At 34.2% G+C, this 15,803-nt stretch overlaps 1 protein-coding gene across 1 annotated transcript in view; it reads right to left on the bottom strand.

Moving 5' to 3' along the window:
* Positions 1 to 15,803, bottom strand: part of LOC148953327 (eye-specific diacylglycerol kinase-like) — a 152,505-nt gene that overhangs the window by 12,816 nt on the left and 123,886 nt on the right. Inside the window, exons 12-13 of the mRNA XM_089087926.1 lie at positions 9,951 to 10,108; positions 2,313 to 2,476 (exon numbers count right to left, since the gene is read on the bottom strand). Of these exons, the coding sequence (XP_088944052.1) occupies positions 2,313 to 2,476; positions 9,951 to 10,108 (322 nt within the window). The remainder of the gene's footprint in view (positions 1 to 2,312; positions 2,477 to 9,950; positions 10,109 to 15,803) is intronic.

Below are 15,803 nucleotides of genomic sequence, written 5' to 3'. Positions count from 1 at the left end.
AATTTTGTGAGTGTGGGGATGAGACATAGGGTGGGAATTCTATCGTAGTGTTATTTACAAAAGTGTTTGAACTTATTATTATGTTTTATGCGTTGTTATATTTGTATTATCCATGGCCCATGGGGCTTTTGTAAGAAATATATCTATATCTACCATAGCCTTCTTTTTAGTAAATTTGTTGGTCAAAGCCCCTCCCTGAATAATTTATAAGCCCTTGCTGCCTTCACATTTATAAATTAAATGAAAATATATAAAAGGCGGATCATGGAGAGGCACCGTTATCGCCTTATGAGCTGACCGGCGTGGGAAGACCTAAGTCTAAGTAAGTAAATAAAAGCCCAAATGTTACGGCTTTACGTCCGGAAGCTTTTATCAATGTGAAAACAAAAGATTCAGGATTTTATTAGTGTTAATCTGTTTTTTACTGTCTTAATTAAAACTTTTGTCCGTTATTTATATATTTTCACTTCGTTTCATTTGCATACAAACAATGAAGATGATTATTTCATAAGGAAATTTTAAATTGCAGAGTAAAAGAGTAAAACTAATTGAAAATTTCGGCTATAAATTTAATAGCAATCTCCAGCAAAACAAGAGAGTAGAATAGAAACGAATTTGAACTAACGAATAGAAAAAGAGATAAAACTAAAAATAAACTAACAATTAAAGAGTCGAATCTCATTACTTTATGCAAGGTCAGCTAAGAATAACAAAAGGCAATTCATACAGACAAATTCATATCAGAATAAATTTTTTAATGCGATTCTTGTGGGCCTTCATTTTGTTCAGTTGAATTTAAGCATCGAAAGAGAGGGTTATTTTAACAGCTGGATTGTCAGTTTAAAATTTCGTTTTTCTTTTGCTATTCAGTTAAATTTTAAGTGTCAGTTAAATTTAAATTTTAGTGTCTGTTCAGTTAAATTTAAAGTTCAGTTCAGTTAAAGTTCAGTTAAAGTTCAGTTAAATTTTAAGTGTCTTTTGCTATTCAGTTAATATAAATGTAGATGTCACTGTAGATGTCAACTACAGTGGAGAATTGTCCTGTTATGAAAAAAGTATATTTTGCATGATCATAATAAAATCAAAACATGGTATTTACGCAAGGAGGGTGGGAATTGGGTATGAATTTCTAGAAATTTCAAGATATTGGTAAAATATTACATAAAATTTTTTAGTAATATTCTTGTAGGCTTGAAAAATTGGTTCGATCCGTTTTCTTCAATCTAATTGGGTTATCCAGACGTTTATAAAATTTCTGTTTTTTCCAGAATGCATTTCCAAAATATTATTTATTCTGATTAACATAATATAGTTGAAGTCAGTAAATTGACATCGTAAGTAGAAATTAGATAGGGTAAATACGAAATACGATTTCATTCGCCATTCAATTTTCTTGCTAAAAAATAATAATCACAGTCCTTGTAGTTGCCTCCCAGCCCTCCCTAATAGGGCTGCAGACAGCTATATACAAAATTTTGCTGATTTTGTCGTTTTTTTGTGTATATAAAACGACTGTTGATGAGAAACAAGCACAGAAAGAATTCGAAATAATTAATTATTATATTTATTATGTTTATATTATAGTGAAAAATTATACATATTGAAATTATACAAATTATAAAAACAACAACTCACGAGGATTTAATTGGGGTGTCGAAATGTATTTTTTTTTTTTAATCGAGGGAGGGGCAAATTTGTCATTTTTCAGCTTATATTCGGTGAAAATACAAAAAGACAAAAATTCACCGCAAAAAGGTTCTTCAAAATCCTGGTTGGTAAATACCCCCCCCCTCCCATGCTCCAATTGACGCCACCGAACGGGGGAATCGAAAAACATTTCTTTTTGTCTCATCTTATTTCGACTTAAAACGTTAATTCACCGGAAAATTTTACTAGCCATATGAAGGTTTTTGCCAATATCAAAGTTTTACCTTATATCTCTAATGGAAAATTCCTTATAGAGTAAACCATTCCTTAATAACACTAAAAAACATCGAAGCTTATAACTCAGTTTTCTCGCTCTCCCATAGGTTTTGTGTTATTTTGCATAACACATTTTAGATTATCGCAGATAAGCTGTTGACCTCATGCACCTTAGTGTTGCAACAAATTGTCAGCGATAGTAGTAGTATCGTCAAATGTGTTATTTTACTATTAGTTCCAGTTTGCTGATTTATGCTTTAAGCTCAAAAACTTACCTGTATATGAAACTTTTTTATTTTGTTTCAAGAATTTGTATCAACTCTATATACCTGTTTTTTCAGCGGAGGTGTTAAAAACAACTAGAAAATGATGAGAACCACCTGACTTACTTTCCAAGTAAAGAGCAAGATCTGAGTCGTTAATTTTTTCTGCCAACTGTCGAGGTGTCAGGCCATCTCGGTCTTTGGCGCTCAGTGAAGCACCTGCAGCAACCAGCATACAACAAACAGATCTACGTTTATGCAATGCTGCCTGATGAAGAGCTGTTTGACCCCTAGAAAACAAAATAACTTTTTGATTAGAACCATAGGTCGGGCTATCACTCTTTGGCCCTTTCCTTGAGATATTGAAATTTAGTCCAAAACTTCGGATCCTGGGGAAAGTATGCATCAAAGATTACCATCCCAAAGAATATCCAAATTGAAAAAATTGAACCACCTAGACCCATCTTATGTAGATAAACTGCAATTTTCTAACATTTTTCTTTCGTTTGTTTAGGGCGATATCAAATTTTTATCAACGTTGCCACGTTGATCCGCGAAAACAATTAAATAACAAACAATTAACAAACAAAACTAATTAATTAAATCTGACAGCACTTTTTATCCGCAAAATTCAAACATATAAAATCCGTTGATTTCCAAAGACAGCTAAACCTTCTTAAACTGTTTCGTGCCATATGTTTTGGCTTATTTTTTGGTTAATTTTTCTTTTTTTTCTTAATTTGGCAACCACTACTACAAAAAAATGTGTAGCTGCATAAGAAGGTCTTTTTCATTAAAAACTGAATCAGCCATTTTTTTCTAATTTTTAAAAATATATACGGTTGTGTAAGATTCCACTTCACCAATTCAAACAATCAGAGTTAATTTTCACTGTCCTTGGTACATAAATTCTCAATGGCTGTCATACCTTAAGCTTAGATCGTCAAGTTTAATAATATTTAAAACAGAAGATAGTAGGGTGCCATCTACGTAGTGAGCTTAGCAGGGCTGGGTTTATACATATTTAGAAATTTCACATCCTCTTCGGGCCAAATCATTGAGGAAGATACTTAAATCAACACGCAAGAGAACACTATTAGCGTAACAACAAAAACTTCATCATTGATGAAAAGCAAAAAAGTTTCATCGAAGCTCACTATTACTGGTAACGAATACAAGGTACATTGGCTGATTCCGGCGCTCTGAAAACTAAAAAGTAAGTTAGATGTCATGACCGTAGCACTGTGTATAGAGGGTGCCAAAACGAGATCGTGATTGGTGTAATAATTCTATCTTCTCCAATGAAAAAAACGTCAGCAAAATTCATCAAATATAGTCATCAATTCTGTCGAATGTATATGAGAAGATAGTACCATGCTATTTATTTCAGTTATTAGTTTTCCCAGGGCAAAGGAAAACACAATATTGGATTCCAAGAAACACTGACCCAGGTATCAGAGGCCCAATTTTAGTGAGAGCCATTGTAACACTTCACGGTTATGAGCAGAGACTGAGGGTACTTACCGTTGCCCCTTCAAGATCGATTACCAATGCTAAAAGATGATACTCCCCTATATAATTGGTATAATTTTGTTGAGATCCCGCCCTCAACGTAAAGTTTTTTATTTTATTTTTAGTAATCGATTTTACTTCAGATTTTTCCAAACTCTTAAGGTTTGGGTATCAGATGATATGTGAAAGTTTCCTGTCCATTTCCCCCGCAATTTAAGCCTCTTTCCTTCTCGTAGGTGTTAAAACTTGTCCAAGATTCTGCTTTACCCCTTGTTACCCCTGGCCCGAAAGCAACCCGTTTCTGTCAGTACTACACATCTACCTCTTGAACATTGAGAGTTTACCTGATAGGAAATAAAAAATATTCGACTTAATGAATAAAAGACTTGATCAATGTCCAAGTTAATTTCTTAGGAATTTATCGGGCATTCTTTAAAATCATGACAATAGCTCGAGAGATCAATAAAACACAACTCTTAAGAAAACAACTCAATACAAAAAATAAATCTTCGAAGTTAAAAACGCACCCAAAGCCAACATGGCTATATAAATCCAAAATAGGTTTTACAACCTGGGTTGCCACCTGGTGACAAAAAAACCCTAGATTTTAGTGATTTTCTGGTTGATTTAGTTATTTTCTTCAATAATCTAGTGATTTATGAGCAAATATACTGATTCTTTGTTTATGCAATATAAAAAATCACTACAAATAATGATAAACCACAAGGGGTTGCAACTCTGATTACAACAGGCAGGTTTGAACCACAGTCCCTAAAGTTTTCATGTGGCATTTCGTCGACTGCACTGTCATTTGCCGTTATTGGGATTAACAATTGTTCTTTTGAATTGACAATGACAAATGAAAACAACTGTGGCATTTGTATTTCGTCGACTTCGATTTCGTAGATTTGCATTAACATCGATTTCGTCCATTGTTCGAATCTGATTGCTCGAATTGCTTAAGTGGGAACTTACTCAACCATATCCATATCTGAAATAATTAGTAAACTTCGGGAATTCAATCCTTGATAAAAAAAAGTCCCGTTTATGGAGTTTTTACGGGCTAGCAAATACACAAAAATAAAGGTTGGTGAAAACTAAAAAAATAAGCTGAAAAGACATGGCAAGAAATGATTTAAGTTGCCTTTGGCAATCAACATATTATTGATGTTTGAATTTTTACGGACGAAAAGAGCTGTAAAATTCAACCAATCAGTTTTGATTATTTATTCCCAGGCTTTAACATGGCAACGCTGACAACAAATATGGTTCTACCTAAAAGCTTCCTGATTCAAAATAAAGAAAAACTGGAGAAAATTGTGGTTTTCGTAGATGAATACACCTAAGATGGGTCCATTTGGCAAAAAATATTTTTATTTTGGCACCCTTATACTTTCAGGTATATTTCAGGGCTTATGTTCTATTGAAAAGTGTATTGTGCTTACCAATTTAATATTACCAAATTTATTCTAACATTCACTATACCAACTGTTTGCCACTGAGACGCTATGTGGCAGTAGAATTTCATGAAATGAATTTTCAAAAGCTCCGTGTCTTGTTATTCGTCAATGGTTATCAAACAGTTCGTGGTTTCCCAAAGGGGTGATCGTATCGACCCAGTGGTCCTAGAATATCATGGGAGGGTTCATTTGAACGGAAATTAAAAGTTCTAGTGCTCTTTTTAAGTGACCAAAAAATTGGAGGGCAACTAGACTCTCTCCCACGCTCATTTTTTCCCAAAGTCACCCGATCAAAATTTTGAGATAGCCATTTTGTCAAAATTTTGAGATAACCATGCTCGAAAATATAATAAATATGTCTTTTAGGATGACTAAATCCCCCAAAGTCCCGGGGGGATGGGCTGAAAGTTATGAACTTTACCCAATGTTTACATATAGCATTTTTTATGGTAGTGGGAGGAGGTCGGGGGTTATGTGGGAGGATCTTTCAATGGAGGAAGTGTTCATGGAGGAAGGGAAATTGCTATGAAGAGGGCGGCGCATGTCCCAGCATTATTAAAAAACGATCAGAAATTAAATATAAAAAAAATAAACAAGTTTTTCAACTGAAAGTAAGAAGCCACATCAAAACTTAAAACGAACAGAAATTATTAAGTATATGATTTGGTTCGCCCCTAGTCAATACCTCGCCCTTTAATCCAAAGATTTTTTAATACTTTCATAAGAGCTATTTACTCTAATTAGCGGCCTTTATGATTAAGGGGTCATTTTTAAAGAACTGGAACAAAAGTTGAACTTTAGCGTATAGAGCGAGGTATTAACTAGGGGGCGAACCCCCTAATATACGTATTAAAAATAAATGAATATAGATAGAAGTTCGTTACGTAAGTTAATTCGTAAGTTAAGTATATTTATTACTAATAAAAACGTTTGTAAATAAAATTAAACAACTTTCAAGAAAGCCATTTAACCAAATAAAAGTAAAATGAATATGCAATTTTATTTTAATTATTCATGTACGGTGAGCCAAAATCAAAACCTCCATTAATTCAATAACGTTCAAAAATTAAATTAAAAAACAAGTTTTTTTTTAACTGAAAGTAAGGAGCAACATTAAAACTTAAAACAAACAGAAATTATTCGGTATATGATTAGGGCTGTTCCCTCCTCAATGCCTCGCTCTTTAAAGTTATACTCTTTCTCACAACTCAATTTTCTAAAACAATAAAAAAATTTAGCGTAAAGAGCGAGGCGTTGAGGAGGAGACAGCCCCTTTCATATATGGACTAATTTCTGTTCGTTTTAAGTTTTAATATTGCTCCTTACTTTCAGTTAAAAGAACTTGTTTTTTTTATTTAATAACTATATAATGCAAAAAACAGTGCATTTACAGAAAAGTATAGGATTTCTACTTTCAAATGATTCCAACAGCGAACAGGAAACAAATAGTACAAGTGGGACAATGTGGGCAAGAGAACTTAATGAGCTATTATGTTTGCCATATTTTTGTTGTTGGTTTTCATCTACTCTTCAGTTTTTGCTGAGGTTTTGAAATCTGTTTAAGAGCATTGCTTGAAATCGAAGACTGTATTTTTTGGTTTGAAATCAGAAAGTTATTCGGCAAATTAATAATTAATAATTTGATTTAAACTAATTCTTGTTCTCTTAAATACATTCTAAGACCCCACTGGCTATACATGACTTATCAAACCAAGAGAGGAAAGGAAATAATAAGTTAAAAATAAAATAAAAAATGAGAAAACGAGGATTATATCAGCCATTGGCAAAATATGAAGACGAAGAACAAGCAAATATTTCGACAAGGACCTCCGCCAAGTCGTCCTCAGTGCTAAACAAAAAAGAAAACAAAAAGAAGAAAAAAACTACAACAATCTACCCTTTCGAAGTTTACCCGACAACAAGAGAACAGACACTCCAGTCTGTTCTCTGACTCGAATTAATAATTATTAATTCGATATAAACTAATTCTTATTCTCAAAAATAAGTATTTTCAAAGACATTCCCAAATTAAAAATTATTCAAAACAAAGACAAATTAAAACGCATGGTTCTGTCAATGTATTTCTGTTTATCAGAATAATTGCTCCAATTCTGTCAAACAGCAAACGAAAAACAGGCGCTAGGAAACAAAAAACCTTATTATACTGTTATATTTACTTTATTTCTTCTTTCATTTATTTTTCTATTTTCTTTTAACTGTAAAACGATTTGTCTTTTTTACACACTGTTTAGTTTTACTTTCAAAGGAAGGAGAATCGACAAACATTATTTTACTGCGATTAATAGTGAATATTCCACTATTTTAAAGGCTTTGGATAGAAAAGTTAGATGCAGTTATTGATTGTCATTTGCATGCGGTACAAATATTTTGGCAAAGATTCTAAATTTTAAAAAATTCAGGATTATCTAGAAGGGAAAATATTATTCTGGATTAAAAAATATCTCCAATAAACTTTTTGCGAAGATGTCAAAAATGTTTACAATCTTTCTGAAGCTACAGATATTTTTTCTTTTCCCCTCGTCTTCTTGAATGGAACCGAGTTATAAAAATTTTCGGTGAAAATACAATTCTATCATCAAATTAAAATAAAGTATCTCATATCTAATTAAATTATCTCATTTCTAAGGTTGTAATTACATTTAGGTTTTCCATCTTAGTAAATAATAATTTTCTTTAATTTTTGTGTCTACCGCTTTGTTCTCTTTTTTTTCGGGCCGGGGGAGGGGAGGGGACGTAAAAAAGAGAAAATAATTATCCTTTTTCTCAGTACTGTTTCCGTTTCTGCTTCGTTGTTTTATTGCATTTTTTGCCATTTCTGTTTTTCTTCAACCCGTTTTTCTTCATGTTCCTCGAGAACAGAAACTGTTTCCTTATTTTATGAGATTTATATTAGCTTTAGCTAGGATTGAAGTCAGCTTCAAAACCAGAAATTTTTCTGGAAAAAAGTCAGTTTTAATTAAACATATACTTTATACTTATTCCCAAGTCTAATTGAATGGAACTAAAAGGCAAGGTTAAGCGATTTTTAATTTTCCTGTCGTAGAAATTCCAGTTTCTGTTACAGTTTTTTTTTCTACCAGTGTTTTCTGTTCTTTTTTTGGGTGAAAACGGAAAAAAAAATTGAAAACCAGAAGCCTCTTTTTTTCAGTTCCGTTTCTGTTTCTGTTCCGTTTTTTTATTACCGTTTCCGCTATTTTTTTTCCACCCTTTTTTCTTCATGTTCCTCGACATCAGTAAAAGTTCACTCGCGTTTACCTGAAATTTATATCAGCTTTAGCTAGGATTGAAGTGAGCTTCAAAAGCAGAAAATTTTCTGAAAAATTTTTGGCTTTGACTAAAACACTCACTTTATACTAATATAAAAAAGGACCTTTCTTTTAGTGATTTTAGTGAAATTTAGGTTTCCAGTCTTAGAAGCGCACAGAAATCAAACGACGTTATTTTTTAGCAAAAGAACGACAGTCTTCTACTTAAAAATAATCTAAAAACACGACAATGATTACTAATACAAGACAAACTCTATAGCGTACGCTGGACACGTTTATATTAAGGAGACAATTTGAGGTAATTACAGCAATATGATAGGCTAACAAGTTTCTTCAACTTTGACATAAATGAGGTTTTCATAAATGAGGAGGCGGACACCGATATGATTGTATTACAAACAGGGTTGCCACCGACATCGATGTGCTTATATTAGAAACAGGATTGTCACTAACCTTCTTTTATCACCTACGGTCAAATGAGGCTCGTAGATGCTTCCAATGAGGCCCAAGAAGCAATTTGAAGCCATCCAAACCGATTGAATTGTTATGAAATTTTACAATTTTAAATAAAAGAATCAAGTTCTACAAAACTGTTTTATACTTAGCCATTAAAAAACACGCAGAAGGTTAAAATTAAGAGGAAAAGGGGAGACAACAATTTAAGATTTTTTTTTCTGTAAGGGCGAGGGAAAGATATATTCTTTGAACTGGAGTGGCGGAAATTCCCTAACTTAGGATAGTAATCTCAGGATAATAAGTAAAGTAAGTAAGTAAGTATGACGGCGCAAGACCCTTAAAGCCAAACCGGCGGTGCTGATCTCCGTTTCATGGCCCTTCAGCCAGGAAGTGCAATAGGGAAGTGCAATCACAGGATACAAAGTATTAATTGAATGTAAAAGCTTAAACATAATACAGAAAGATCTCTTAAAATAGACGCATTACATTACTTAATATTGTATTTGAAGAAAATTTGAACTGATTTTGATGAAATATAGCGTTTTCAAATGTAAATACATTTTTAAATCTCGTTAAAGTGATTTTGTGCTTTATAAAGTGATTCGAAGTGTATAAAGATACACTTTGCAGAAAAATTACTAAAAAAAAAAAAAAACTAAATTGGGATTTAGAAAAATAAAAACATAACAAAAGGAAGCCCGGGTTGTTGTTTTTTTCTCGTCAGATATCATTAATGTTAGTGTTCAAACTGTGGCTCGAGGCAAGTTTTGCCCTTTCAGTAGCCCACTCCAGGTAGCCCAAACAGGCTATACAGACAATCAAGTTTAGTTCAGAGGGAACTGTTTAGGACGTTTTATATGAAAGGGGCAACTCTCCCGGCCTTAGATGGCAACACAAAGAAAATAGTTGAGAATCCTTGCTTTACACAAAGAATATCAAAATTATGAAAATCCACCGAATTCAGCCTAATTTGTTTTAGAGCTGAAAGTCTTACATTTAGAGGCTATACAACTTATTCGCTTACTGAAATTAAACACATGTAAATTTACCTCTCATTGTCAGTCATATCAAGTAAAGATGGGGGGCCTGTAACGAGTAAATACTTGACAACATCTTTATGTCCATTTTTAGCTGCGAGGTGAAGAGCGGTCTGACCACTTGCGTCAATTGTTAACAAAGAATAGCCACAGTCATAGAGTTCTCGTAGCTAAAAGGATTAAAAACTTAATATATGATTAAATTCAATCACGAATTCAACACTCAAAAATACACAGTTATGTCACTTTCATACATTATGCCGCTATTTGAAGTACAAGAGCTAGTTATGAAACAGGCTAGCACATAACCTATATCCCTAGCTATGAAACAGGTCAGCATGTCTCAGTCCTCAAACACTCATACATTCACACACAACACTCTACACTCTTGCAACCATGCACAGGAATAGTTACAAAACCACAGGACGGCTGACCCCCCACCCCAAATTGCACTTCCTGACTAAAGAGCCAGAAAATGGAGATCAAACCATGAAGAGCCAGAAAATGGAGATCAAACCATCAGTTTGGACTGTGAAGTCTAGTCACGCTTCTTTGCCTTTTTTAAATGCTCACACACACTTGTCACCAATTGGTCAAACCTTGGAAGTTATAGATGACAACGGTTTTCCATAATCTGAGTTTGAATTTCCGCATTTTTTCTATAGATCATACATAAATTAGAATTGACACCGGAAAAACCAAAGTAGATTCTTCGGTTCCCGGGCAGGATTGCCACCCGTTGAAAAGAAAATCACAGGATTTTAACGATTTTTTGGATGACTTAGGGATTGTCTTCAATAATCTAGGGATCTATGTGCTGATTTAGTGATTTTTTGGTTTAGGCAATATAAAAAATCACTGGAAATAGAGATAAATCACTAGGAATGGCAACCCTGTTCCTGGGTTAGGCCACTTTGGTTCTAAATTGATACTAAACTAATACTTTACGTAACTGAGACACGGCAAGCAGTACCAACAGCCATACCAACACTGTCTTATTTCAGTCAAAGAGCTTGAAGGGGATCGAAGTTCTGCGATGGCTCAACTTCATCAGCAATAAAAAGTAGTTGCAGCTCAATGAGCAGCCTCGGTTCTCGACCTAAACAGCCGAGCGCACCTTGCAATGGTTTGGACACCTGCTGCTAATGCTTCCACATCTACCCGCGAAGACAAACTACGCCTTCGACCAAACAAAAGGCGACTGGGAGCAATCTCGTGTCTGACCGAAGTAACGGGTCCGAAGTAGGAAGTAGTAGTAGGTAGGACTACGAAGCAGGTCCAACAGACTGTTCGAGTACCTGACGATTGTAAACATCAAAATGAGCGAAACACAAATGATCGTCATAGACCGAAGTGGATGGAGGAGGCAGACACCACTCTCTAAGCCGAGGAGTACCCGGCAGGAGACAAAAGTCAAGTAAGTACGTCATTTTGATGCTACGCACTCTAGTTGCCTAGAGAACCAAATCATCCTGTTCTTCGGCATTTCTAACCAAATGGTTTGTTCATTAGATTTAAGGAACTGTTTTTGTTCCACCGTTTAAATTGCTTAAAAAGTAGTTTTTCATCGTTTTACTTTTTTTCATTTCTACGGCTGAAACCGAGTTTTAGATCTGAATTTAAAGTGTTTAATGTAACCAGTGATTTATTGTTCTCCTTAGGCATAGTTTTCTCCTGTTGTTTTCTAACAAATTTTTCTAGTCTTTAGACTTAATGCTTAATTTAAAAAAATCCAGAAGGTTCCAGTAAAAATACTTCTAAATATGCGATCAAGCGAAGGCCTTTCAAAGGGCTGAAAATAAATAGTCTATAGAATAGAATCTAAATAAAGTCCGGACTCTATTGCTTCTAAATTTTAGATTTTTGGTGGTTTTATTTTATCTTAAGTCAGGTAAACCTTGCATACTCTAAAAAAAAGAATATAACTTCTAAAAAAAGGGGGGCTAAAAAAAGGCAAATAAAACTGGAACATGTGACAAATTATGTAGAAAATCGTGAGAAACTTGCGATATATTTTGAGCGAGCGTGGCCCAAAACACCCTCACACCTACACGCAAATTTTCGCCGTCTATGGCACAACTTCAGGTTATTATTGTGAACCTGGGTACCGATAGAATCCTTATCAAATGTTGGATAAGAAAGTGTATGCATACGCTTTGGTGCAGCCGTGTTTTGTGCAGCAACGCTGAACATTTTCATGCTCAGATACATTCATACTTAAAAGAGGAAGAAAAAGCGGTTGAACAGTTATCGCTTATTTATAAAAATAAAAATATAAAAATGGCATCATAAACCTTAGTTGAAAAACATTAAAATCCGAAACAAAATGAATCAATATTAAATTTTTCATATCTCTTCTACCTCTTTCATTAAGTTTTTCCTTTTGAAAAATGATATAAAAAACTGAGGTTCCAGAAAGTACTAAAAGAAAGGTCAAGTGACCTTCAAAAAAGAGGTCTATCGACAAGAAAACCTTTTTATTACAAAAGATTTACCGCAAAGTAAAAATTCTCGGTTGGCTGAGTTATTAATGTTCTTAATTTTGTATAATTTTAATTCAAAAATGATTTTCAACAATGAAAATGGCCGCTTCCAAATGAGGTAAAGATTATATAATTTATGTGTAGGCCTACTCTTGCATCTTTGTAATTACTTCTCATAGAATGTTAACTTGAATGACGGCGGGCGTAATCGAAAGGGGAACGACTGGGAGCCTGGAGGAACGAACTCTGAAAATTTGAGGAATTACGTGAAAACAACTTTTGGTCGTATTACGGTTATATTGCAGCAGCAATTTATCAAAAAGTTGTATGTCCTTTAGTTCAAAGTTGTCAGGATAGACGGTATTTTAGTGAATTATTTTAGTGAATTTAGTGGGTTGAGAATACCAAATTTTTTTTGGCTCGGTTGAAGGTTAGTAGAAGGTTATTTTCGTAGAAGGTTATTTTCACTAGAAAGGTCTTTTTTCAGAATTTAAACAATATTTTACTGTTAGTACATGATGGGCGCTTTTAGAGGAGGGCCCATTATAAGGACCCAGTCTCCCGCATTCCCCTGTGGGTACCTAATATTTTTTTAGAGGAGGACCATAATAAGAATCATGTATACCGAATTCCCCTGTGGAGACCTATTCCAAGTTCTAGAGGAGGACCCTTGATAAGAACCCAGTCTACCGCATTCTCCTGTGGGGACCTGTTCCTCTTTTTAGAGGAGGATCCATAATAAGGACCCAGTCTCCTGCATTCCTTTGTGGGCACCTATTCTTCTTTTTAGAGGAGGACCCACAAGATGAACCTAGTCAGCCCCATTCCCCTGGGCCACCTATTTCTCTTTGAAAAATAATTTAATATTCCATATTCTATTTGAATTACTTAGCAGTTGGAAATTGTCGAGAATTTATTCAAATTGTGCGTGTTTCCTCAGTAGAAGTATTATAGCAATTAATCATGGGTCAAAAACCAAACTGAAATACATACAACGAAACTTTTTTTTTTTAATATCAATGTGTACACAAAGTTTTCGTTTAGACTACCACGTGACAGTCCTGGATGGCTTTCCTCAAAAAACACTAAACGCTAAAGTGGTATTTGCTTCTAGCAGCTAATTTTCTATAGAATAATTTCTATAGCAGCTAATTTTGTATGAAATAAAATACCCCGAACTTGAAAATCTCTAAAGACAGAAGGTAAAGCCTAAACGTTTATCCCTACCCCATTTAGTTTAGATAAAACCTTCTGATGGATGTTGGATTCAGTCCTTCCTTTGCAGAGTTGGGACAGCGCATTGGGACATTGTTGGGACAGAGTTGGGACCATGGACAGCACAAATGTAGGTGTACTCAGAGATCTGCAATATTCTAGTTCAAAGAGCCAAATAGCCTCTTCACGACCGTAAAAAAAATCCGTAAAAAAATGTGGACACAAAGTTTTCGTTTAGACTACCACGTGACGGCCCTGGATGGCTTTCCTCAAAGAACACTAAACGTTAAAGTGGTATTTGCTTCTAGCAGCTAATTCTCTATAGAGCAATTTCTATAGCAGCTAATTTTGTATAAAATAAAACACCCCGAACTTGAAAATCTCTAAAGACAGAAGGTAAAGCCTAAACGTTTATCCCTACCCATTTAGTTTAGATAAAACCTTCTGATGGATGTTGGATTCAGTCCTTCCTTTGCAGAGTTAGGACAGCGCATTGGGACAGCGTTGGGACAGAGTTGTAACCATGGACAGTACAAATATAGTTGTACTTAGAGATCGGCAACCTTCTAGTTCAAAGACCCAAATAGCCTCTTCACGACCGTAAAAAAATCCAATGAAGAGCCTCAGTTGGAGTGTAAAATATTATCCATGAATATGCAGACAAACAGTTTTTTGGGAGACATAATAGGCCAGTGGTTACGGATTTAAGCTTTGTTCAAAGGATTTCATATAGACTTCAATTTCTAACCATTATCACTTTTGACCAATCAGGACTGCTTGTAAAAGAGGAAGTAAATTATGATTGGTAGATAGTGACTATCCCTAATGATTATAATTATAAATATTATAATCTTTTCAAAACAAATCCCACATATGCTTTAGATCAGAGCTAAACTTTATTTAACTGAGTTTTAGGTCCAAGCTTTAAGCACATACGAAATTTCGCAAAACTTGATCGAAATTACAAATTTGCGCAAAAAAAAAATAGAATCTCGGAATCCTCTTTTCCATTTATGCCCTGGAAATATAGAAGAGATACATATTTGCGACCTCAAGTCCTCATGAAATAATTTCTTGTTCTACACGAGGCTGATATTAAAAGATCCTAAGAAAGTTCTTCTTCCGGGGCTAAGACAGGTCCATTTTGTTGCTTTTGTTACACTATTTAGTAGGGTAGAAAAAAGGATTTTATTTTCTTTCAGGAAAAGAAAGTTAGCACTAGAAATTGTACTAACTTCAAGGGAATCTTCTCTATTTCCTTATCTTACTATTTGGAAGAAAAAAAAATATTAAATTTTCATCGCTTATCGTTACCGAGCTATAGACCACTGATAACGAGAAAAAAAAGGAGTTTTGTTCAACAGTACAATCAATTGAAAGTCAAAAATAGGGAGTCAGATTCTAGAAGTATTACTCATGTAAATTGAAAAAAAATTGCTAACTAAATATTCAACCATGATCAATTTCCTAAACATAATGAAATTCATCTTCAGAGTTCCTGTACTCTCAAAAAGGGTACGACCTCTACAAAAAAAAAACATTAAGAGAGGTTAAGCAAACCTAATGCGTTGAAATTGCAATGATTTTGGATCAAAACCTCTTTCCTATTTTTTCACACACACGCTCTCTTCTATATCGATTTGGTACGGAAAAGGTTGTTTAGTGAACACAAAGCTATGTAAGCTAATACCGTTTAAAAACAGCAATGATTTCTTTTTTTCTGAAAGGAGATCAAAGGAGCTAAAGACACTTTCAAACAAACCCCTCTACACTGTAATTACATGAAATCCAATACATTCTAAATTTCGAATCTTTCCCCTGATCCCCAATTTGTCACTCAATATCTAATTCGCCTCTCCACAATTTTGCCTTGGATCAATATAAAGCTAAAAGTACTGTCAAACAATAGTAATTTATGAGCCAGTGAGAGTCAAGAACATGATTATAAAATAGCTAAATAAAGCTTCAATATATTCCATTGAATACTTCGTCGATTTCGTTTACTTAAATGAAGGCTCTGTACAATCAAAGGAACTATATACTTCTAATTAAATCCCTTTTCGTAACATGAATACTTTTTCAAAATGTAACCCTGCGACATCCCAAACTTTCATTGTCATCACCCAGTTTGCCTGTCCACAACTTCGTATTATCGACATTATGCTGT

Source organism: Artemia sp. Qi Xiang Cuo, chromosome 4 (assembly GCF_049724085.1).
Source record: "Artemia sp. Qi Xiang Cuo chromosome 4, ASM4972408v1, whole genome shotgun sequence".
NCBI classification, from domain to species: Eukaryota; Metazoa; Arthropoda; class Branchiopoda; order Anostraca; family Artemiidae; genus Artemia; species Artemia sp. Qi Xiang Cuo.
The sequence above is the reverse complement of the archived record's forward strand: the minus strand, read 5'-3'. Positions and strand labels throughout refer to the sequence as shown.